This window comes from Sphaerodactylus townsendi, linkage group LG04 (genome assembly GCF_021028975.2).
Source record: "Sphaerodactylus townsendi isolate TG3544 linkage group LG04, MPM_Stown_v2.3, whole genome shotgun sequence".
NCBI classification, from domain to species: Eukaryota; Metazoa; Chordata; class Lepidosauria; order Squamata; family Sphaerodactylidae; genus Sphaerodactylus; species Sphaerodactylus townsendi.
In genome coordinates, this window is record NC_059428.1 from 75,089,699 (window position 1) to 75,114,586 (window position 24,888).

The 24,888-nt window shown below is 50.0% G+C and overlaps 1 protein-coding gene across 1 annotated transcript in view; it reads left to right on the plus strand.

Moving 5' to 3' along the window:
- The first annotated feature begins 2,238 nt into the window (after positions 1-2,238).
- The window catches only part of CFAP47 (cilia and flagella associated protein 47), a 290,800-nt gene continuing 268,150 nt past the window's right edge, over positions 2,239-24,888 (plus strand). The window contains exons 1-7 of the mRNA XM_048494089.1: positions 2,239-2,406; positions 4,815-4,966; positions 13,525-13,640; positions 17,305-17,443; positions 18,251-18,479; positions 20,514-20,674; positions 23,598-23,731. Coding sequence (XP_048350046.1) covers positions 2,239-2,406; positions 4,815-4,966; positions 13,525-13,640; positions 17,305-17,443; positions 18,251-18,479; positions 20,514-20,674; positions 23,598-23,731 — 1,099 coding nt within the window. The remainder of the gene's footprint in view (positions 2,407-4,814; positions 4,967-13,524; positions 13,641-17,304; positions 17,444-18,250; positions 18,480-20,513; positions 20,675-23,597; positions 23,732-24,888) is intronic.

Here is a 24,888-nt window from a genome sequence, read left to right on the forward strand (position 1 = left end):
TGAGGGAGGAGGCCACTCGCGTGCCCGGCCAGCAGCAGCAGGGGGCATGCGTCGCTCCGGCAATGGGGCGAGCGAGGGAGGAGGCCTTATGCCTGCCTGGCTGGCGGCAACCGGAGCATGCGTGCTGTAGGTAGCAGGCGGGTAACCAGGCCCACACATTCCCACAACGGGGCGAGGGGGGGGGGGGAAGACTGCATGCTTGCTGGCCGATGGCACCCAGAGCATGCCCCTGCAGGTAGCAGAGTGGGAAAAAACAGTGCCCCGCTTGCCCCTGCAATGGGGCAAGCGAGGAGGAAGGTAGCCCACCTTCCCAGCCGGCAGCATCCGGAGCACGCGCCCTGCGGGTAGCCGGGGCGGCAAAACAAGCCCCACTCGCCCCCACCATGGGGCGAGTGAAGGGGAAGGCCACACGCCTGCCCGGCAGGTGGCGGCAGGAGCCTTTGCCCTGCAGGTAGGAGGTTGGGAAAACCAGGCCCTGTTCACCCCCGCCCCAGGATGAGCTGGGAGAGGCCCGCAGCGGGGCAAGCGAGTTGGACGAGGAACAGGGCAAGCCTGACCAGGGTGGCCACCAAAAGAGATGCCTATTTAAAGGCACACTTTAACCTGGGTCAGCCTCCTGTCGGAATATTAGTTCACCAAGCAAAAGCATTCCTTCATTTCTCTGCTAACCATATCTTACCCCTTGGGAGAGTATTCAATGTCTACAACTTCATCACAAAACTTTAGATGCTGGGGATTGAACCCAGGGCTGTATTGGTTGTGAAGGGAGAAGGGGAAGGAGACCGTAAGCCCCCCCCCCCCCCGCCCAGTCTCCCACAGGAGAGAAAGAGGGGATAAATCCCAACTCCTCTTCTTCTTCTTATCAAAATTCCTACCAATATTACATTGGCAATATGTCCACTTGTGGAAAATCATTCTACTGCTGGACCTCCCCACTTGGAAAAGGAAAATTAATTGTCCAAGAGGAAAGAAGACATTGCTGGCCAAAACCTGCTTCAGCAAACTAAAATTTTTGTTCCTCCTACAGACCAGGGAAGAAAAAGTCGAATGAGTGGGTAAACGGGAAAGTAAGCAGCCAAGTCCACTCGCAGACAACTACATCAGACAACTACGTCTTATTCCGTATGTGCATGAAAAAAAGGCCCCAGAGTCCCCAAGGTGAGTGACCGACAAAGGTGGCTTGTGACTGCCTACCTTTGCATAGCGACAGAATAATTCCTAGATGGTTCCCCATCCAAAAATTTATTAGGGTGGACCCTGCTTAGCTTCAAAGACCTGAAAGGATCTAATTTGCCTGGGCCAGTCAAGCCACAGGCAAGCTTATGTATCTGTTCCCTATGGCCTTTGAGGTCACCAAACAAGAGCTGTGCTGCTTTCTGGAGGCTGGATATCTAATCCTTCGCAAGCCAGCCGCCCAGTGCTGGAGAGTGGGGGAAATCCTCGCAGCGTCTGGGGCCAGCCGCATCTGGGGAAACCTCTCCCCTCCAGGGAAGGGTTGAAAGCTGCGCCCAGCTCTGCCGGGGCTGCTGAAGCTGCGTTCCCTCTGCCCAGCAAGGGGACTTGAGGGAAATCCCCATGGCGGCCAGAGCCGCCGGCCCGGGGAAAATGAAAGTGATGCTTGCCCCCGGCCAGGACAGTCCCGAATCACCCCGCTCAAGCAGGAAAGGCAAGAAGATGCCATGGAAGAAAACTCAGGTGCCCCCCAACCGGCCGAGAGAAAAGAGTGGACGCCCTAGAACGCCCAATCCCACAAGCTTCATTCTTCGGGAAAGAAATACCTATGCAACCGCTTGCGTGCAAAGCATCTGCAAATCGTTCCAAATCGCAGCCGGTGAGCACAGCACATGGCTGGCACACAGGAGGGCGAGCCTCTTTAAAGTCTCGGTTCGCTCCTCCTTTCTCCGGTGATGCCAGTTCTTGCCAGGCATGGCTTCCTTTCCATTTCCGCCCCTACTTGGGCGGCATCTGCTGGTTTCGCCTCACCCCACCCCATCAGAAACCTCAGCCGGGGTGATTCCCAGCTTTCTTTGTAGGATTCTAAATGGTTGCTAGCAGCTATTTCCGCTTGAAGCCTTATGTCCAATCAAAGTGTGGCTTCGTTGCCAGGATACTGTTCACAGTTGCTATGGGGGGGGGGGGCTTGCGTCTCCTTGGAAACGGGAACGCTTTGGTGCTGGCATTGCCAGATCCTGCCTGGAGTTTTTGGAGGACGCGACCTAGGGCGGATACAGAGTAGGCATGGAGGTCACGGAGACTGCATTGGACATTTCTGGGATACGCATTTCACCCCCAGAGCTGCGCTTTCTGGACGCGGTGCCTGGAGGGCGCTACCGAGCGCACCTGAGGGTCCAGAACCTGCAACCTCAAAGCTGCTTTCTTCACATATTGCCGCCGCAGCGGCCTCAGGTGGGGAAGAAGAGGCAGGCAGGCAATCATTGGGAGGGATTTCAGAGTTCACAATTCCCACGGGGGAATAGACGGGAGTGTATGACTAGTTTCTCCTTAGTTGGGTGGTGTTTTGAAGGGAGGGTCACATTCAGCAACAGACGATTTTCCTTATGTGCTGTTCTATAGGCTGAAAAACTCTTTTTCCGTGTGTGCTCATTTTCCGAATGACTGTTAGAAATCACTAAAGCAAAGGAGATTGATCGCTTGTAAGATTAACTTTAGGGCCGGTAAATAGTATTAGTGTATAGTATATATCCCGAATCCCTCTTCTGTTTTTGAATTAAGACAGCCATTACAACATGTAAGCAATCAATAACTTTTGTGTTAATGTTTTCAAATAGTCCTAAGAAAATCAGTGCATTTTTATAAATTGTTTGGAAAGAGCCTCTGGATTACAATAGTGATGCTTTCTTAAGGGGCAATCAAAATAATGTGGAACAGTGTACATTTAAGTTCTGCTGATGATCAGTTTAGATGTTAAAAATGAATGGCAGGGGTGGGAAGGGAAAAAAGTCTAAAGTTTTCCTTACTACAGCATCTTGAGTAGATTTCAGTGGGATTTGGATCAAGTGGGACTGAAAGAGGTGGTGTCAGGTTCCACCTTTGACTTTTTGAGGAGAAGAAGGTAGAATGGCAGCTTTGAAATATAAAAAAAGAACCAGATGTCCAGTGGTTCTTTCCAAATGTCAGTAGTGGAGACTTCATGGTTTCCTATTGTCTTTTATTGTCTCTAACTTTAATCCTTCAAATTCATTTCCCCCATTTGATCAATAGTTAGAGTTATACCTAGCTTCACCCACATCCCAGACTGACTCCAATACATAAGTTTGAAAATAGAGAAAATTCTAAGGTTCCTTCCACACATACAGAATAATGCACTTTCAATCCACATTCAATACAATTTGGAACTGTACATCTGTGACTGGCATCTTCAGAGAATCTGATGGTAGTAAAGCAAGTGGAGTATATATACCTGTGGAATGTCCAGGGTGGGAGAGAGAACCATTTGCCTGTTAAAAAGTGTAAAGGGTTCAGTTTGCAAGCTTGATTTGCATGTGTTGGGTGGGATCCCCCCATTTAGCATGTGAGTAACCATGAAGATAGCATAATCAGTTTGTGAGGGCATCTGCATTGTAGTAGCCTGGCCTTTTGATCCCTTTGATTGCTTACTGCCTAGAGTGGTGGGTGGTGTTCTGGGTGGTGTTCACTAACCCTTTGGCTGCTTACTGCCTGGAGACATCCTTTGTCTGGGTAGTGTTCATTAGTCACTGTCTTGATTCTAGTGTTTTTCAGTACTGGTAGCCAAATTTTGTTCATTTTCATGGTCTCTTCCTTTCTGTTGAAATTGTCCATGTGCTTGTGGATTTCAATGGTTTCTCTGTGTAGTCTGACATAACGGTTGTCAGAGTGGTCCAGAATGTCTGTGTTTTCAAATAATCTGTGCCCAGCTTGGCTTATCATGTGTTCTGCTATTGCTGAATTAGTCTGCAGTGCCTTTCATGTTCTGTGTTTGGTGGTCCCTATGTAGACTTGTCCACAGCTACACGGTAGACTCCTGCAGAAGTTCCTTCTTATCCTTTGCTGAATGCAGCATTTGTTGAATTTTCTTAGTGGGTCTGTAGATTGTTTCGGGGTTATGATTCTTCATCATTTTCCCTATTCGATCAGTGATGCCCTTGATGTATGGTAAGAACACTTTCCCTCTGGCTGGCTGTTTATCTCCTTTCCTATGGTTTGTTCTTGGTCTTGCAGCTCTTCTGATGCCTGTAATGGAGTACCGTTAGCTTGTAGAGTCCAGTTTAGGTTATTCAGTTTGTCTTGAAGGAGATGGGGTTCGCAGATTCTTTTTGCACGATCCACTGAAGTTTTTATTGTGCTCCTTTTCTGTCTTGGAGTTTTTATGTGGATGACTGGAGTTTTTATGTAGATATCTATCAGTGTGTTTAGGTTTTCGGTATGCTGTGTATGCTGTGTGGCCAAATTGTTGGTTCGGTTTGGGGATGACTAAGACATCTTGAAATTGTAGTTTTCCCTTGTTTTCTTTTTCCATAGTAAATTGGATGTTCGGGTGGATAACTGTTTCCTGCTTGCCAATGCAATTTCCCTCTGCTATTTCTCTCTCTCCGCTTCAGCTGATATGCTAAATAAATTAATGGAACTTAATAGAAAATGTAATTTTTGGAACCTATTCTTTAAAAGAGAAAGTTATTTGCCAACTAGGAGTTACTCATTTCAGAGATCTGTGCCTGTTAATATATCAAATAACACAGTTACTGTTATAATGCTGGAAATAGGACATTTTCATTTATTCTGTGTCTAGTTATGAAAAAAATAAAATAATTTGATTTGCTCACTTTGTTTTGTAGTTCAAACTAATTGTGGAAAATCCCAAGAAACCAGTTGCATCTGGTCTTCACATAACAGCCACTGTGGATTATCATCCTGATAAAGAAGAAGATCTTCGGGATAGACTACTTCTGTATATAGAAAAAAAGTTAATTGAAATTCCTCTAATAGGGTATATAATTTCATAATGTCCCCATAATTAATTTTTCATTACATTGTTTTATAGCAGTGCTTTTATTTCTCAAAATAATGGCTGACTTGAGAAGTTTTTGGACAGGAATCTAAATGTACAATGATAGGAGATTTATCCCTTTTCCTGGCTTAAAATTATTATGTGGAAGTACCCCTAAATTCTGTCTGGAATGGTTATGTGCATCTTTTTCAAACTTAATGGTAGCAGGTTTTGACTGGATTAACTTTTTTCTTACAGCCCAATCCGGGTGGTGGGTGGTGGGTATTGGGTGGGAAGAATCCTCATATAGAGGTTGCATGGGCCTGCACTGGATTTTGCAATTTTCCAGCCTAGGAATTAGTTGCTGCCCGAGGGTGGATCACTTCTTGTGCGAGGCCCCTCTATAATGATACACATCACACCGTTGCTGGGGTAATAAATTGGCCATAGCCATTTTATTGAGCAGAAGCGTGAGGCTAAGCATGGGTCTGGATCTGGTCATGCGGGTACGTGCTACAGCTCGGCAGGGCGGGTGCCCAGTCCCGAGCTTCGATCTACTGTGGGGCTCTGCCGGGCGGCCGCTCCTGGCCAGAGATGTTCCCCCTTTCGGCCCGGTTCGACAGGGCGGTCGCCTCTTGTCACTGTTGCTGCCCCGAGGGAAGGCTGCTCCTAGCCCCCCGCCCTTCCAGATCAATACCCATGCCAAACCGCCAATCCAGGCTATGACAGAACAGCATGCATTAACATATAAAAGCAGGGTGAGGTGGGTGGGCAAATCGTCGGCCGGCAAGCACATGGCTTGCACAAAGGAGGGCAAGTCCCTTTAAAGCCTCGGCTCGCTCCTCCTTTCATCCGGTGGCGCTGCCCCTTCCCATAGTGGCTCCCCTTCCATTTCCGCCCTTGTCTGGGCAGTGCCAGCTGGCTCGTTTCAATCTCACCCGATCAGCAACTCCGCCTCGTGGTAATTCACAGGCGCCTTTTGCTGCCCGAGGGTGGATCACTTCTTGTGCGAGGCCCCTCTATAATGATACACATCACACCGTTGCTGGGGTAATAAATTGGCCATAGCCATTTTATTGAGCAGAAGCGTGAGGCTAAGGGCATGGAGTCTGGATCTGGTCATGCTGGTACGTGCTACAGCTCGGCAGGGCGGGTGCCCAGTCCCAAGCTTCGATCTACTGTGGGGCTCTGCCGGGCGGCCGCTCCTGGCCAGAGATGTTCCCCTTTCGCCCGGTTCGACAGGGCGGTCGCCTCTTGTCACTGTTGTTGCCTCGAGGGAAGGCTGGCCCTAGCCCCTTCCCCTTGCCCTTCCAGATCAATACCCATGCGCCAAACCGCCACAAGAGCACGGGGGCCTACCCCCGTCTCCCGCCAAACGCTTCCCTCTACCCCAGCCACTCCTGCAAAGCCCCCTGAACACTACATATCCACAGGTCCATGCCCAGCTCCGATAAGTGGACGCCATCATCCCTGAAGCAAGCTGGATCTCGAAAGGAGATGGACGGATGGGCGATGGTTCTACCACCAGCCGCCAACACAAACCGAGAGACGGCCCGGTTGATCTTCCGACGGGCTGCATCAACCCGCCCGGGAGCTCTGGCCCCGCGCCACACCCGTCGCTCCAGCAGCTGTGACCAGAATATGGTGGTGCCAGGCAGAAGGAGGGGGACCGCTCCCAGGCCAGCCAGCATGGCATGTAGGAGCTGCAGCCGAGTTGATTCTGGCAGGTCGTTCTCCCCCAGCTGGATAACGACGGCATGTGGAGTGCCGAGGAGCTGTCGGGCCTGACGGAGGAGTTGGAGCAGTGACGCCCAGCGCATACCCCGGGTGCCTCGCCAATGAATGGCCGCCTGCTGCTGGAGACCCAGTGATTCTCCCCAGCCAGAAGTGGCTGCGTAGCGAGACGCCCAGTGCACAATGCTGTGACCCACGATCCAGACCTGCCGCCCCCTGGAACCTGGTGAAACTGGAACAGACAAAAGAAAAGGGGGGGAACAAGTCAATGGGCCGGGAAAGGGCGCACGTAACCCCTGTAGGCCGCAGACCGCCACCGGCCGACTGCCTGTATGGTGGCCCCGGAGGCCCCCAAGGCCGCAGCCGTGGAAGCAGCCCCGATTCTGAAGGAGTGCAGCCCATAGCCCCGGGTTGGGACCCCCAGACTGGCCAGGGTGAGGCGGAGGACGCCAGCCAACTGATACCGGGACAAGGCAGATGAGTCCCTATGGATGAATAGGGGGCCCTCCCCTGTCGGGCGCGCTGCCAGATAGGTGGCCATGGCCGCCACGGGACACGAGCCGCTCGCCGGTGCCGAAAAAAGGGTCACCAGGGCTCCCCGCGCCCTCTGGTCGGTCTTGGACCTTTTCAGCCAGATGAATAAGGAGCCGTCGCTCAGCTGGACATCCCGGACCCCCAGGGCCCTCCCCGCCCTTTCCCTGCAGGAGGCTGCTACTAATTCGTTGCCGCGGAAGGCTCCCCAGAAGGCCAGCAAGAAGGCCGCCCGGAACAGGAGGGTCTCGTACTGCGTAGAGCATACCACCTCAAGGGCCCCTAGGAGACGCCCGAGGAGACCCGTGGAAATGGGGAATCGCCCGTCCACCGGGCGGGAGGACACCCTGTCCCGGGCGGGAGGACACCCCTGGAGGGCCCGTCGCGCTGTGAATGAGTGGGAGGGGTCGGCAATGCCTGCCGCCCCACAATAGAAGGAAACCGCGGCCAAGAAAATGCGCATGGTGCGCGTGGCCCGCCCCAGGTGGTGTAAGTTGCTGAGGTGCCGCAGGACGTTGCCCTCGCCAAATTGGCCCCGATCGTGCCCCGCCGGCAACCCTATGTCCGCCCAGAAAGTGGCGAGGGCCCCCCGGTATGCCCTCTGTGTCGATGGGGCCAGGGAATCCAGCACACCCTGCATCAGGGGCCGACGCCAAGGCTCCACAGGTCCTGCGGGAAGGGGTCCGGCCGGCTGCGGGCCCCCGGCGCCAGGGCCCGAAACCTCTCCTCCTGGAAGCGAGACAGCGCATCGGCGATCCCGTTCTCGGGCCCTGGAACATACTTAGCCACAAAAGTGATGTTATTGACCAAACAGCGAATCACAAACCGACGGACTAGTCGCATCACCCTAGCCGACCGGGAAAACTGCCTATTGATCACTCGCACCGTGGCCTGATTATCGCACCAGAATAGCACCTTCTTGTCCCTAAAGGGCTCCCCCCAGATGTGAACCACCACCAGGATGGGGAAAAACTCCAGGAAGGTGAGATCCCGCTGGATGCCCGACGTGGCCCAGTCCTTGGGCCACCGCTGTGCGCACCAGCGGCCATCAAAATATACCCCAAAGCCCAGGGACCCTGCTGCGTCCGAGTTGATCTGCAGCACTGCTTCAGGCGCCAGACGGGACTGCCACATGACCACCCCGTTGAAGTGGTCCAGGAACTCCACCCACATTGCCAGGTCTGCCCGCAACCCGTTGGTAACCCGGACGTGGTGGTGGGGGGCACGTGCCCCCCTGGTGGCCTGGGCCAACCGGGCGCAGAAAGGCCGACCCGGGGCCACCACCCTACAGGCAAAATTCAGGTGGCCCAGGACTATTTGGAGCTCCCTAAGGGAGCATTTGTTCTTACTGCTCAGCAGCCCCATGAGACAGCGAAGTGTAGCCACTTTCTCCGGCGGTAGCCGGGAGGTGCCAGTGATGGTATCCAAAGTGATGCCCAAGAAGACCAGTGACGTGGTCGGGCCCTCAGTCTTGTCCTGCGCCAGGGGGACCCCTAGTTCCGCAGCGATCCCCTGAAAAGCCTGCAGGCGGTCACCACATTCAGCCGTGCCTGCCCGCCCAGCAAACAAAAAATCATCCAAGTAGTGGGTGACATGAGGGGTGGAGGCCCGGTCCCTCGCTGCCCATTCCAGAAACGTGCTAAAGGTCTCAAAGGCAGCGCAAGCGACTGAGCACCCCATGGGCATGGCCTTATCCACGTACCAGCTACCCCCAAATTTGAACCCAAGGAGGCAAAAATCCTCCGGGTGAATGGGAAGGAGGCGGAAGGCCGATTGAATGTCACATTTTGCAAGCAATGCCCCGGGACCGCAGGACCGAATGATGGCCACCGCGTGGTCCAGTGATGCATACTTAACGGAGCATAGGGCGGGGTCAATGCCGTCGTTCACCGACGAGCCCCGCGGGTAAGACAAGTGGTGTATTAGCCTGTACTCTCCCGGAGCCTTCTTTGGCACCACCCCCAGAGGAGAGACCCGCAGGTTGGGGAAGGGGGGCTCAGGGAACGGCCCCGCCACCCGGCCTGCCCCAAGCTCTTTGTCAATCTTGGCAGCAACCACGGCCGGGAGGTCACGAGCGGACTTGAGGTTCCCCCCGTCGCTGGCGACACGGGGCCCCTCAAATGGAATGCGGAAGCCCCGTTGAAACCCCTCCCGGAGGTAGTCAGCCGCGGCCGTGTCTGGGTATCTGGCCAGCCAAGGGAGCATGGCGGGCAGGCGGACCGGCGTGTTGGCCAGACACGCCAGGGCCCCCGGGGGGAGGGGCTCATTTTGCAGCGGGGGCTGCCCCGGACCCACCCTGCCCCTTGGCCCCAGGGGCGGCAGCGGGCCGGGCATTACGAAAGGGCTGCCCCGCCGCGCCCTTCTGGCAAGACTCCCTTGGGTGGCGGCCATGGCAGTGCTCACAGGCGTGCTCGTATTTGCACCGCGCCCTAGTGCACTTCCCCTGGTTGTACTCCCAACACACCAGCCGCCCCCGCCCTTTCTTGCCCCCACTGGGCCGCTGGCCCTTCGCCTGGCCTTGGTGCCTGGCATATGCCTGGACCTTCAGAGTCCAGACCCGTTGATCAATAACATTCCACAGAGTGGTGTCAGAGTGGGAAGCATAGCGGCGGAATCCCTCATCGTAGTCGATGGCCGCTGCGTCCCCGGCGATGGCCCTGGCCTCCAGGACGTTGCCCAGATGTTCCCAAAGCTGCCAAGCCCTCAATGGGAAGGCGGCGGATATCATGGCAGCGTAGGCCCGATAGCCATCAAGCCAATTGTCAAATGTACGCTCAGCCTTCCGCTTCTTCCTCGACTTGGAAACACACCCAGTGAGCCCCGGTGGGCCGTCCGGCCGGCCCAAGGCGAACACATCCACCATGTACCCCGCTAGGGCCCGCTCCCGCATCTTCTTGGAAAGATGCCCTCCCGGTGGGTGGCGGAGCAGCCCAGCCTGTGCCAGCGGCAGTTGGGGGGGGGGTCGGAGCCAATCAGGCACAACCCTTCCTCCGCCCGGTCATTGAGCCAGGCAGGTAGCGCCTGTATGGCCTCCCGGTTGCACCAGTATGTGCCATCCTCGTGCCCAGGGTCGTCGAGGTCGTCATACTCACTGTCAGAGGAGGAGCTCTCGGAGCGGCGGTGGGATCCGCAGCAACGCTCGGTGAGGAGCTCCGCCTGTGTGTCGCCTGGCCATCCCCGATCCGCCCTCACTGGCGTGCCCAAATGTGACAACCGGCGGCCGCACCGGGGTCTCCTGTAGAGAAGAAAGAGCCCCTCTCCCCGTGCAGGGGCCCGCCACATCGTGCAATCCGCCGTCCGTGTGCTCCGGTGGCGGGGGAGGGGAAGGGGGCCTATGTCCCCTGGCGCCCGGAGGGGCATCTCGGAAAACTCTGGCAAGATCCTCCATCACTCTGGTATTCTGTTCGAGGAGGCGGCACATGCCCTCCCATGGTGCTCCTGGGGTGGGTGGGGGGTGGGGGGTCGCCCCTTGGCTCGAGCCGCCTGGCCAAGCAACGGCGACAGGGCCCCCCCGTCCCAACACCTCTGGACCTGCCGGGGGCTGGGAGGAGGGCGCCCCCTGTGAAAGCCCCCCCCGAGGTGGTCCGGTCGCCACCTCGGCTGCCAGGGGCACTGGGTCAAGCGACAGGCGGGTGCGCGGGCGCCCCCTCTGGATGACCTCGCGGATGACCCCCATTGCCCTCTGCTGGGCCCGCCGCCGTGGACGGCCCAGGGGGGCTGGAGGATCTGCGCCTCCGCGTGGCTGGAGCCATTGCCAATGGACAGGAAACTGCGGGCTAGAGCACACGGATCGCCCACTGGGCTGCGGGAAGGGGGCGTGGGAGAGAGGGTGTATTATGGTGCCAGATTTTCACCCCTCCTCACCCCCCATCCCAGAGTAACCCGCCCTCGGCCCCAGTGATCGGGGGCGGCGGAGGCATGGGGATGCTCCCCTGCCCCTCGCGGAGAGGGGTGAAGCCAGCCCCACCCCAGCACGGGGCGAAGGGGGTGGCGCTGCCAACCGGGCACTGGCGAAGCCCCCACTGGCCCCGCTGCAGTGCAGGGGCGGCGTGGGGGCCCCAGCCCGGGGCCGCAGCCCCCCTCCCAAAGGAACGAGGAGGGAGGGGCGGAGGCAGGGCACCCGGCCGCAGCTGGGCAAAGCCCGCCCCCGCTAAAGCGCAGGGGCAGCATGGGTGGCCTCCCGGCCTGGCCAGGAGCTGCCCCCCTCCCACTGGAGGGGGGTGGAGGTGGCGAGCCCAGCTTCCGCCGGGTGCGCGGGCGAAGCCCACCCCCGCTCCATCACCAGGGCGGTGTGGGTGTCCCTCAGCCCGGCCTGGAGCCGGGGGCCCCCACCCGCTGGAGCGGGAGGGGTGAAGATCACGCACACGGGTGAACCCGGGCGCGGGGGGAATCCCCGCCCCAGCTACAGAGCCGGGGCGGGGTTGGCGGCCTGCTCGCCCGGCCGGGGGCCGCAGCCCCCCTCCCGCTGGACGGGGTGTGTGGGGGCGGCGTGGATGGTTTCCCGGCCGGGTGGCGCCTCGCTGCAGCCAGCGCAGGCGGCGCCTCACCCCCCCCGCCTCGCCAGTGTGTGGGGTCGGGGCGGCCTCCCCGCCCAGCCGGGAGCCGGGCCCCATCTCCGCTGGAGCAGGAGGGTGGAGATCGCCGGGCTGAAGCCGGGCGCTGGGAATCCCCGCCTGCTAAGCAAAGCAGGGCGGTGGGACGGGCCTCCGCCTGGCCTGGAGCTCTAAGCCCCATCCCGCTGGAGCAGGAGGGGTGATCAAGCAGCGCCGCTGGAAGCCGGGCGCTGGGACCCCGCCCTGCTACAAAGCAGGGCGGCGGTGGATGGCCTCCCGGCCTGGCCCGGGAGCCGAAGCCCCATCCCGCTGGAGCAGGAGGGGTGAAGATCGCAGCCGGGCTGAAGCCGGGCGCTGGGACCCCGCCCCTGCTAAGCAAAGCAGGGCGGCGTGGGACGGGCCTCCCCGCCTGGCCCGGAGCCGGGCTAAGCCCCACCCGCTGGAGCAGGAGGGGTGAAGATCGCGCGCTCGGCTGAAGCCGGGCTGGAATCCCCGCCCCTGCTACAAAGCAGGGGCGGTGTGGACGGCCTCCTGGCCTGGCCCGGGAGCCGAAGCCCCATCCCGCTGGAGCAGGAGGGGTGAAGATCGCGCGCTCGGCTGAAGCCGGGCGCGGGGGAAAATCCCCGCCCCTGCTACAAAGCAGGGGCGGCGTGGCCAGCCTCCCGGCCTGGCCGGGAGCCGAAGCCCCCTCCCGCTGAAGCAGGAGGGGTGAAGAACGGACGCCCGGGGTGTGTGTGTGTGGAACCGGGAGAAACGGAGTGCCCGGCTCCGGCCCAGCGCAGGGGAAGCGTCCCTCCACCCCCATCGCTGTGTGCGACTCAGAGCCGGGCAAGACTTCCCGCCCTGCAAGCAGCCGGGCAGGGAGGGGGCGGTGGCGCCGGCTGGGAAAGCACCCGCCCCGGCGAGCCGTGGTGGCCAGGAAGGCCCGCGAGTAAACCAGACGGGAGAGTCAACCCCCTCCCCCCCCCACAGGTAAGGAGACAACACCGAGTCTTTATTGAAAAGGAAGGGGGGGTGTATACTCACCACAGCAAGCTAGGTGCACGCAAACAAATCGTCGGCCGGCAAGCACATGGCTTGCACAAAGGAGGGCAAGTCTCGGCTCGCTCCTCCTTTCATCCGGTGGCGCTGCCCCTTCCCATAGTGGCTCCCTTTCCATTTCCGCCCTTGTCTGGGCAGTGCCAGCTGGGCTCGTTCCAATCCCCCACCCCGATCAGCAACTCCGCCTCGTGGTAATTCACAGGCGCCTTTTATAGTTATTTTTGCTCAAGCAGACAAGCTTCTGTGACAAGTGCAGAATTCATTGCTGGAATCCTGTTGAATCTGATGAAATCTGATTGTGTCAAACAGTCACTAAATTGCCATCAGTGGTTTTTGTATTGGGCGTCATGAGTTTGCACTATAAAATTTCAGTAATGAGAAAAAAATGTTGAGGGATTTAGGTTTATTCATTTTATGTTGAATTGTATTTTTGCACAACAGAGAAGTTCCAATCAATTAAAAATATAGTTGCAGTCCAACATGATTTAATCCAATGTGATTAAATTGTCCTAAAGTTACCATAATTAAGAAAACACAGTGACATTTTAATCAGCTGCTTCCATCTGTGAATGTTGCTGCTAAATTAGTTTACATAATTGTGTATTTGTTGCAAATGGAAGGAAAACATTTTTTCTAAGATAGTTTAAAGAATATAATCAGCAAAGTAATTTGGACATAAAAGGGCATTTGTTTTTGCAGATTAATTCCATGTTGCTGCTTAGAAATTGAACCTGAAATAAATTTTGGCACCGTGATTGCAAACAGTAAAGTAATCAGTAAAGAGATTAAAATTACTAACTGTGGATCATATTCAGGTAAATATTGTCTATGTATTTGATTATTTAAGATTCATTTTCTGCTAACAAAGTATGTAAATGGGTTTTTAAACTTCCTTGTATCTTGAATTAATCATATCACTCTAGAAGGCCTATAGTTGTAGGACTCTTCAAAATAAAATTTCCAACATGCTGGAAATTTACTGAACTACCTACGATTTGTGGCTTCTGACCTTTGCATTGCTGGACAAGGTACCCTCCTGTCTTGTTTTCTCACTAAGTTTTATCATCATCATCATCGGTTTTTAATTTGTCTATTCAGGGCTCCCCAGTGTGGTGCCTGTGGGTGTTGTGATACCTGCTGACACCTTACTTGTTGCCTACCAACTGATTTCAGACAGTGGGTGGAGCTGTTGCTAATAATGGCTTCTGATGTGCTATTGGAGATCTCATTGGCTGTGTAGATGTAAGAATGAATGTTTATTTATTTACAGTTAACAACCAGTAATACAATAATTCATAAAAACTGTGTAGATGATAATAGTGCTTTGGTGGCAGCTGCCATTGTTATTGTTTTTCTTGTCTGTCTCACTGCTTTTTTTCAATGCATTTTAAAAATTATCCCCCTTCTCTTCTCCCATGGCAACCATTTTGTGGTTGTACTTGCCATCCTGTATCAGAATTCCAAAGGTGCCCACAGGCTGGAAAATGCTGGGGACCCCTGTTCTGTTGTGAATAGCAATGAAGAGAAGCCTGATTGGCTGTGTTGTTCACTTCATTGTTCTTTGTTGGGGCAGCAGTAGTGAAAATTGGCAGGTAAGCCAGTATGGAAAAACTGACTTGGGGAGGTATCTGTCACTGACATATATCTGTCCATGACAGGAATGAACAAACCAAATTGGCACATTAACTTGGACTTATGTGTATATGACAATTGTAATGAATCATTCCAACAACATTTGTACAAAGTTATTTTTCAATTATTTTTCATATAAATATCAACACAATTATATCAATACTAACCCTATTCTAATAACCTATTGATGAAAGTTATAAAGTACAATACATTTACATAAAGTGCCAGTGTCAATAAATGGAACTTCACAGATTCTCATCACATATATTGTAAAGCAAATGTTCATAAATTCATGTGAGACTGTACAATGTTCAATTCCAAGGGAAATTTAATGCTTCCATTTTATGTGATTCCCAAATGGAACTTCACAACAGAGCTAGTATACCTTGTGTCTTGAGTCCATACATGGATGGTACATTAAAACTGAGAATCCTGTATAGAATCGCACCACGCGTCTGAATGCGTTTTCGAAGGTTTCTTCCTCAGTATACCGATTCTCAATAGCTTGATTTCATCTTGGGGTTCTACAACGCAAGGTTGTTGTCATCCACACTTTGCTTTACAATTTATGTGATGAGAATCTGTGAAGTTCCGTTTGGGAACCACATAAAAAATGGAAATGTAAAAATTTCTTGGAATTCATCAATTTGAAGTCTCATATGGACTTTTGAATATACACTTTACAAATGAAATGATGAAAATTGTACATTGATTTGTTTTATTGACACTGGCACTTTATGTAAATGTATTGTACTTTATTACTTTCATCAATAGGTTATTAGAATAGGGTTAGTATTGGTAATATTGTGTTAATATTTATATGAAAAATAATTGAAAAAATAGCTTTGTACAAATGTTGTTGGAATGATTTATTACAATTGTCATATACACATAAGTCCAAGTTAGTGTGCCAATTTGGTTTGTTCATTCCTGTCATATTATACTTGGTACGCTAGTTTCAATCTTATATATCTGTCCATGCTCAGGCTCTCCAACTACAAGTTCCAGACAACAAGACTAACTAGAAGCAATAAAAGTAGCTGTCAAATTTGCGGGGAACATATTTTTTTGCAGGTTGGACTGATGCTCATGTGCAACAGGCAGCATTATGGAATAAGGCAGAGGTGTAGCTATAAGGGGACGGGGGTGCGCTGTGCACTGGGCGCGTGCTGGTGGGGGCGGAAAATCGCCTTTGCCCCTTCCCCCCTTGCCCTGCCTTGCCAGGCCTGGCTCTGACCCACCAGCCTGGCTCGTTTTCACCCAGCAGAAAAAGGTAAGTGGGGGGGCGTGGATGGGGCAGGGCCACTGGGGGCAGGGGGCAGGTCCGAGGGGGGGCAGGGTGCTATTTTATCCCAGGTGCCATTTTCTCCCCCTACACTCCTGGAATAAGGTGCCTGCCAGACACTTCCTTCTGGAGTGCCCTGGGCCAGCTGTGTCCAATTTGAGAGGCTGGCTCTACCAGGCTGTGGTGGAGGTGGAGGACACTGAGCACTCCATTGCTTGCCATGCAGCTACTTGGGTTTGATGTCAGCTAGAAGCACACTGGTAAAAAAAAGGATGAGATTGGTTTGCTGTCAAACAACAGTCGTAGAGCATAGGGGCCCTGTAACCATGAGGAGCTGGAAGAGCAGTTTGTATCACTTTGCTTTGTAAGAGAGATTTATGTGATTGTGTTCTGCCTGTTGACAGTAGGTTGCTGAGTTTATAGTCTCCTTTGAAAGCTCTGAGTTTAAGAACTGTGAGCTACTTTTCATCACTTCTCACCTAGGTCAGGGCCAGCTCAAACAGACTGCTACAAGTGCCTTCTTCCTGTACTGCTCCCAGTGCTTGAAACCTGGTGGCAGCTTCACCCGTGGAAGAGTTCATAACTTGTTGCGCTGTTCCCAGAAGCTCCAAGTCTTGGAACCTGACAGATGGCACAAATGGAGGACTGCATTCCTCTTGCACGTCCATGAGCTCCTGACCTTGGAGCTGGTGGCAGCACAGATAGAGAGGAAATGTATGTTTCTTTGTGCAATCTGTTTGAGCCAGGTAGCTTGGGTCTGGGACTTGATGACTAACACAAGTCTTGCCAGTTGTCCCCTTCCTCTTTGACGTACTCTGTACAAGCAGCTGCTTGCCATTCTTGGAAATTGAACTGGCTATGCTTATGTTATCTGGTTACAGGCTAGCCTTTGTATGTGTCTGCCTTCTGGGCTTATCCTGCATGTCCTGGAATTCATTTTACTAAATATTTAAGTGTATGAGGGTATTCAAAGAAGACAAACATCAGCCAGTCTAGTGAAAACATGGGGAAGTGGAGAAGGCTAAAAAGCATATATAGAATGAAATAGAAGACAACAGCCTGATCAGTATCAGGCACTGTAGTGTATAGTTCTCTACCCTTGGCCATATTTTGCTCTTCAACCTGATCTGAACCATTACAAGGGGGGCACTCTGATGCTTTTCCCCCCAAGGCGCTTATACATTCTTGATCCACCTCTAATATTTGTCACTACTCATATTGTGATTTGACCTGTGATCTATGTTTTGTTTGCTCACTTTCTTGATAGAGCTGCTTTGCATGGATTTTGAAGTCTTTTCATAGATTCACTTGATCTGTTGTCTGGGGTTTGGTTCATGTTCTTATATTATTCACTTTATGGAGTGTCTGAATGTCTTTGCCATGTTTTCCTTGTTGCTAATTAAAAGGACAATCTACACAAAGTGTTGGGAGGAAGGATCCTATACATCCCTTTGGTCCCACTGTCTTGCCTGTGGGCCTCTATCAAGAAGGCAAGTCTGCCTATACTGGAGTGAGGTTTTGAATCTTTCCTATACTTTGTGCAATATGTTTGTATATTTTAGGTGCATTTAACATAAGCTACAGAGGAAGTGTTCACATTTTAATATCACCAACCAGTGGAATGGTAGAACCCAAAACATTCCAAATGATTAAAATGGAGATCTGTACTGATATTCCGAGGGTCATTAATCAGACAGCCATGTAAGTGCACGATGCTTATAAATTGTATTAGTTTGTATTGCCATTTGATTTTATGTTGGTGATAACTCCTGTGTATAGCATAAGTTATTTGTCTACCCCATTGTGCCTCTATGAGATTCAGATCTCCACTTTCACTGTACTTGAATATAAGACAAACCTGCTTTATATCAGTCAAATTCATGGAAATGTTGCTACCCTGATTGTAGTCTGTGCAAGAAAAAGCCCTTCGAGGGGAAGAGCCCTTCGGGGAAGAGGCGGCCTATAAATCTAAAATATAAATAAATAAATAAATAAAATAAAAACAGCAGAAAACAAAACTTTCTGTGTAGCTCAATTGCTTTTTTAGCTAAACAAATAGGAGTTACGTAATTCACAGCTAGCAATTTCATAGGCATTGTAATACCTAATGAATTAGATAAATCTAGCTTGCTTCTACCAAAGCCCTTCCTTACTTAGTTTGGGACTCTGGACTCCTTATTCTTATAAACAGATACTTGAGATAAGAGCATTATAATGCTTTGTTATGCTCACTTTGTCATGTAATTCTGAGGCCATCTGCTACAAGCTATAAAGGTGTTAGAATACGTAACATATATGTGATATAGCTGTTTGCTGCCCTAGTAATATATTTAATCCCTGCTTAATATTGGGCCTGGGCTGCTTTTGTAAGTTTCTTATGTGTATATTATTTCAAATGCCAAAATAAAATGTTGAGTTCAGTAAGATTAATAGACTGTTGTGACACAGATCTTATCTGTGTGTATTTTTTCCCTTCTCTTTCTTTTTACTCATGGTTTTTAACAATAGTGTGGAGCTGCAGGGAAGATCAAATGCTCACATAACAATAAAAGCCAATATAGTGGAGCAAATTATTGAACTGTTGGGTGTGCCTCACTCAGATGCAATAAAATGTGTTCATTTTGGATGTGTCTATTTTGGAACTTCCAAGACTGAAGAAGTAATTCTTCACAATAAAAGCCCAGAGCCCATGAACTGGGTGGCAATCCTTCAAGATAATGCTGTTGGGGTTGAGATGGTAAGGAAAGATATATTAACTTTAATTTCTCTTTCTAGAGTATATATTTCTCTTCAGTCTGTTCCTTTTGCATGCATGTAAAGGATGCTACTCTAAGAGAGAAGATACGTTTTTCATAACTTCCTGTGTCATTGCCACCTATATTATAAAAGCCAGTTCCCAGCACTTTATCCCTCCCTAGTGTGGGCAAGGCACACACGCAGCTAGACAATGAGTGCAATTGAAGGAGGTGGGGATGAATCCACATAGGAAGCGGCAGGAGCTCATACGTCGACATCTGTGTCCACTGCATGAAGTGGCATGGATGCCAGTGTTGGGTCATTTACCTCAGTGTTGTGCTGCCACAAAGATGCACATTATAGATTTATGTCACGTAAAAGTGTAGCACGTAAGTCAATCTGTGCAGTGGGTTTTCCCAGAGGAGCAAAGATTTTCCACTTCTGTCCCTGTGACCCTACCGCTGATTGCCACTTTGGAGTCAGCATGGCACCACTGTTTCTGCCCCCTTTGTTTGGATTGGATTGTCCAAGGCTGTTTTTGTATGGTGAAATTGCACAGGGGTGAGCATGGGAAATATGCCTGTGTAGTTGAGAATTCTGCATGGCTCCCGGAGCTGCAGTGTGTCTGCCCAGTGTATCCCCGGTGCTGTCCCACAGTATTGCCTTGGCTCTGCAAATTTCAGAAATCGCTAGCAAGGTGGTACTTTTTAAATACCCCTGTGTGATCCCACTGCCATGCAAAGACTGCAGGAACAGATCCAGGACAGAGCCAATGTATTTTTCCCGCCTCGCCGTTCTGGCCCATCCACTGCTTTTCGTGCCAATAGTGTGAATGCCAAAGATTGGGGTTGTGTATGCTTTGATCACATTAAGCAGAGGCTGGTGTCCAGCCCAAAGAGGAGGAAGGGGGCAAGGAATGATAGCAGCTACTACAGCCACGAGGAGGGAGAAAAGTCTGACGTTTGAGAAGCGAACAACAGTATTATGCCTCTCTGTTGGCATTGCAGGAATGTGGCAAGGGGGAGTTTCCCCCTCCCCTTCCACCTTCCTCACTCACTCATTCCCAAGGCAGGAGTTGCTAAGAGGTCCCTCTCTCCAGCCTTGTGCACTCCGAAGGGTCTGATACCCTCTGCTGAGCTGCAGTGGCAAAAATTCATTTGCTGGAGGAAAGGGGGGGATTTATAGGTGGGGGCCAGAGAGGAGAAGAGGCAGCTGGAGTGAAAGGAATAAATCCTGGTCCTAGGCGAACGTGAAAGGAATCACGGCTTCCCAGCGGTCATATGCATAAAAGGGCTCCTTCCTCCTCTCCTAAATTGAGTCTTTCATTGCAGCCATTGCAGAAGGGCTGCCGCCCCCCGTTCGCACACTTTCCTCCTGTCCTGTCTGGGAAAGGCAGACTTTGTTGCTCTTTGTTCCCCCTTTCTTCCTAAATCCATGGTCTCTCCTTCAGTGAAAGTGAGCAGGGGAGAATTTGTGTGACACAACCAGCAGCCAATCAGAATGCGGGAAACAGAGGTTGTCCACACATGCGCAAAATAAATCATTGGGCAAATGAAAAAAGTGCTGTGCCCATGCAGAAACAGCTGGAGCAGTGCAGGGGCAGATGCGGGGATCCATGCAGAAGCACAGACAGAGGCAAAATTGACCCGGTACATGAGATCCTGAGTTCACCCAGGCGCAAAAACAGCCCAAGTTACTGTTGTTAAAGAGTTGGGTCTGGGAACCCACACCCAAGTACTTACTACCTAGCCAAGAGGTGTAGACCACTTTTAAAATGAAACTTTTATCATCGTAGCATTCTTTATGCAAAAGAATAGATTACTATTTTGAAAACACTCACTTTCCCCATCTCTAGCACCATTTCTAAATTAGTAAAGTGTTTCTGTATCCTCCCAAGTCTCTGACTGGAAAAAAAAATAAAGACATTTTAACCTATACTTGGAAAAGGTGATATATTTACATCTACTTAGAACTCTATAAAATCATATAACTAAATTATAAAATCATATAAACTAAATCTTGCATTGTTTTACAGGGCACTGACATTCAGAAAAGTACTGATGCTGTCTTGCAAGACTTAAACCACAGTGATAATAAACCAGAGCTAGATGTTTCTACTCTGATTTCATGTATTCCCAATGAAGGAACTCTAGAACCTTACCAGAAAATTGTAGTTACTCTTTGTTTTAGTCCAAAGTAAGTATGTAGTGTGACTTTAATATAACAAATAAGTATCACAAACTATCTTCAAATATATATTCTTAAGTGCTTGAGGCAGATTAGTTATCATTTTCCTAAAATTATATAAAAATGTGATTCTAAGTTCTGTAACTTACCTACTTATCTATAGTTGTGCGAGAACATCCTTCCTTTGAAAGGGCATTTCTTCTTTTATCTACAATGGAAAGGTACAAGAACAAAACAGTATACCTGGAGACCAGTCACTATCTGGCTGAGGATGAAATTAGTTCCCTGTCAGGAAAGTTCTTGGAAGAGTGCTGTAACTGAAGGTGTTGGAGTCTATGCAAGGTCAAGCATTGTGATAACAATGGCTGGGATGAATCGGGCCACACATAAACTGGAATTATGTTAAAAGCTTGTGTGATATATGTGAGATTAAGAATATGTCAGATTATTTAGGAAATGGAATATTGTGGAGGAACCTCAACATACAAGAAGTCAAGAAAGACTTTAGGACTGGAAAGAAACAGTAAAGACTTGAAACAACTGCAGATGAAGGTGAAAGCATAACGTGCCAAAGCAGGATTATAGCTGAACATGAATAAGAAAGAAGTAATGAGTAATTGGAGAATTCTAAGGCTGACAATGAAGAAATTCCTAATCCTTTGCTCAATTATCAACTCCAAGGGATACTGCAACCAAGAAATCAGAAGGAGATTAGGGCTTGGAAGAGTAACCATGAAGGAACTAGAAAAGATCTTTAAGTGTAAGGAAATAGCATTGGAGAACACAATCAAAGTTGAAAAATAAAGTATACTGACAAAAAGAAAATCTATTTCAATTGTGGTGTTGGAGAAGAGTTTTATCAGAGGTTCAAGTCCTGTCTAGGATTGGTCCCAGAAGGTAGTGCTGGGTATTCTTGCTTGTCTGATGGTCATTGGCCTGTGGAATTCTCCAGGGTTCCATTTTATCATTTGTGCTATTTAGTATCTACATGAAGCTTCTGGTAGAGATCATCAGGAGGTTTGGACTGTGGTGTCACCAATATATAAATGAAACCCAATTCTTCCTTTCTTCTTTCGTTAGTTCCAAGGAAGCTGTTAATATTCTGAACCAGCTATCTGGAGATGGTGTCTGCAGCTGTCCTGGACTCTGCTGGCCTGCTCCCAAAACCTTCCTGACCAGGCCCAACCTTCCAACGTGCTGCCAACTTCCTAATTCACTGCAGGTGTCAGGACAACTGGGAACAAAGACTTGGGGAAGGAGAACACCACCATGGCTGGCCCAGCCTTAATGGGCATGCAGATGGAGCAGGGGAGACCAGCAAGAAGCAGAGGCAGGCAGCAATCCTATCAGCCAGCACCCAAGAAGGCCAGGCCTCTGTGGCATCCAGGTCCACCAATGGTGGCCCAGACATGCTTGTCCCAAGATGGGGAGGAGCAGAAGCACCTTGTCCCACCAATGCTTAAAAAGGGAGTAGGGGTCAGGGATCAGGAAGCCAATCAGGGCCCCGGCAGGGCCAGACAGGCAGCCCATGGGCCTATGGAAGAATGGGGGAGAAGAAGAAGAGTTTGGATTTATATCCTCCCTTTCTCTCCTGTAGGGGGATTAGGAGACAGGAGGGGGGATGATATAAAAAGCAGGAGGGAGATAGACTGGCGGGGCAGTAGTAGAGGAGAGAGGCAGGAAAGATAAGGAAGAGCAGTTAGGGAAATTATTAGTGAGATAGAGGAGGAAGGGAAAGGAGGGAAAGAGTGAGAGGAGGGAAAGAGGCCAGCCCCATAGCCAAGGCAAGCGAGACCTAGCCTAGTCCAGCTCAGGTCAGCAAGGCCAGCAAGGCCAGGGGCTGATGCGGTGGCCTTGCCCAAGGGGTTTAGCCCTGTGGCTTTAAAAAATGATAATCTGCACAACCTGCTCCCATCAACAGGAATGAGGATGGGCCAAAGACCATCTGGGAAGGGCAAGGAGGGACAGCTTTGGGGTGCTCAACACAGTGGTCACCTTAGAAAATCAAGTTCCTGCAATGACCTGAAATGCTGAAGAAGCCACCGTGGTTCAGGTGGACTTAATCTGGAGAACTGAGTTTGATTTCCCACTTCTCCACATGAGTGGTGACTCTTACCTGGTGAACCAGAATTGTGTCCCCACTCCTGCATTCCTGCTGGGTGACCTTGGACTAGTCACAGTTCTTTGAAACTCTCTCAGCCCCCACCTACCTCACAAAGTGTCTGTTGTTCCCTTCTCTTCCTCTCACCTTTTGCTTGTGTGCCAGCTGACCCATTTCTGGCTCAGCCAGATCTAGCCACAGTGATTCATGTCTTAGTTACATCTAGACTGGAATATTACAATGCTGAGGCTATCATACTGTATACATATTACAAGACTGGAATCACTAGAAAAGCCAGTAATGCTAGGAAAAGTTGAAGGCAGCAAGAAAAGAGGAAGACCCAATATGAGATGGATTAACTCTATAAAGGAAGTCACAGCCCTCAGTCTGCAAGACCAAAGCAAGGCTGTAACGATGTTTTGGAGCTAATTAATTCATAAGGTTTTCATAGCTCAGAAGTGATTTGACAACACTTAACACAAATTTATTTCCCCAGAGGGCAGAGAAAGCTACTTATATAATTTTCCTCTCTGCCATTTTTGGTGTTGTCTATGAATCCATGTTGTATTGTGTAGGAATATATAGTGAGGGATGGGAAAGCAGGCAGCCAAATTGTACCTTGACTGAGGTTTCAAAATACCCTGAACAATTCCTTGAATGAAGGGGTGAGACATAGATGTTGCTTAGGAAACCTGGCATTTTGTAGTGTGTATTTGCAGCCTTTATTCCTTAAAATTGAAGTACTTAATATTGAATTTTTTTCTGTTGCACATTAACAGTCTAATAATGGTTTTTTTCCTATGAATATAAATGTGATTGTGAATTTTACAGGCAGTTGAAAATGGATGTTAAGCATGATAAAACTCCATCAAGACAAGATTATGCTCTGTTTCTGAAATTTGAAGCTGTAGGAAGTACAGATGACTTTTTGCAAAGGCTGACTATGGATGACAAGCCCACTAGAGGTATAGTATTGATAAATATGTGGTATGTGATAAAAAAAGAGTCAGAACTGAACTTTTGACTTCATGTTTTGTAGTAAGAATAAGTTTTACAGGATTTGCATATACTTTATAGAAACCCCAACTTACTCCTCCTCCTTAGCCTGCTAATGTTTGGGCTCCCATTCCACCACCACTGTAGGGACCTGTGAGAAATGCATGGAGGAGAATTTTCTCGTACATTTTCTACCATTCTGCCTTCCTGAACCCTTTCCCCCAACTCTGTTGTCACACCTGTCACCTTCTCTGCCCATCCTCCCACATGTTTTCTAAACACTTTGCCCATTCCTTGTCTGTCTTGGCTGTCCCCCTTGTCATTCTATTCTGTGGGCAGTGAGAGTTGGAGTGACAGCAGCAGTGATGGCTCTTATCCTCTCCCTTGCCCTGCTCACCTGCAGAATCACTGCTTCCTCCACATATCTGGCTCATACTGTGGCAGCAGATTCTGCTCCTCCATCTCCTATGGTGAATGCTTTTTCAGGCAACTCTACTCTGTTTCTCTTCTTCATTTTCCTAAGTTTTTCTAAGTGTCAGGAAACTAGGTCTTCCCTCACATTTTGTAAAGAGATCTCCCTTGTCTCTACATGATCCCATTCTGTGGATTTAAGTATTCACAGATGAGGCCATGTTGGAAAATGTGATACTTGATTATAACATGAAGCCTTGTTGATATAGCTTCAAATACTGAGTAGCTGTGCCCCCCCCAAAAAACACCCCCACACACTCCATGTCCATGTGGGTTATGTGGTATGTGTTGTTGAAGTTAATGTGATTATTCAAGTTAATGGGGTTTCTCATATGCATATTCTAAGTAAAAAATATTTATGTTTTATATGCATTTTAATGCTGTGTTTTGACTCTTTTGAAGTTGTTTTAATGTGATATGTTTGGGAGAAGAGTTTATTTTAATGCTTTTATAATATACTTTATCATGTATGTTATATATTGTTAGCTGCCTTGGTGGCCCTTGAACGGGCAAAAAGGTGGAATATAAATTTTTTAAAAATAAAGAAAATAATAAATATTATGATAGTGTAAATTTGAGGCTGCACAACTATAATAGCTGTGCCAGACTATTTTTGAGGCTGTTTGGAAATTGCAGCTAATGTAAAATATGGCAG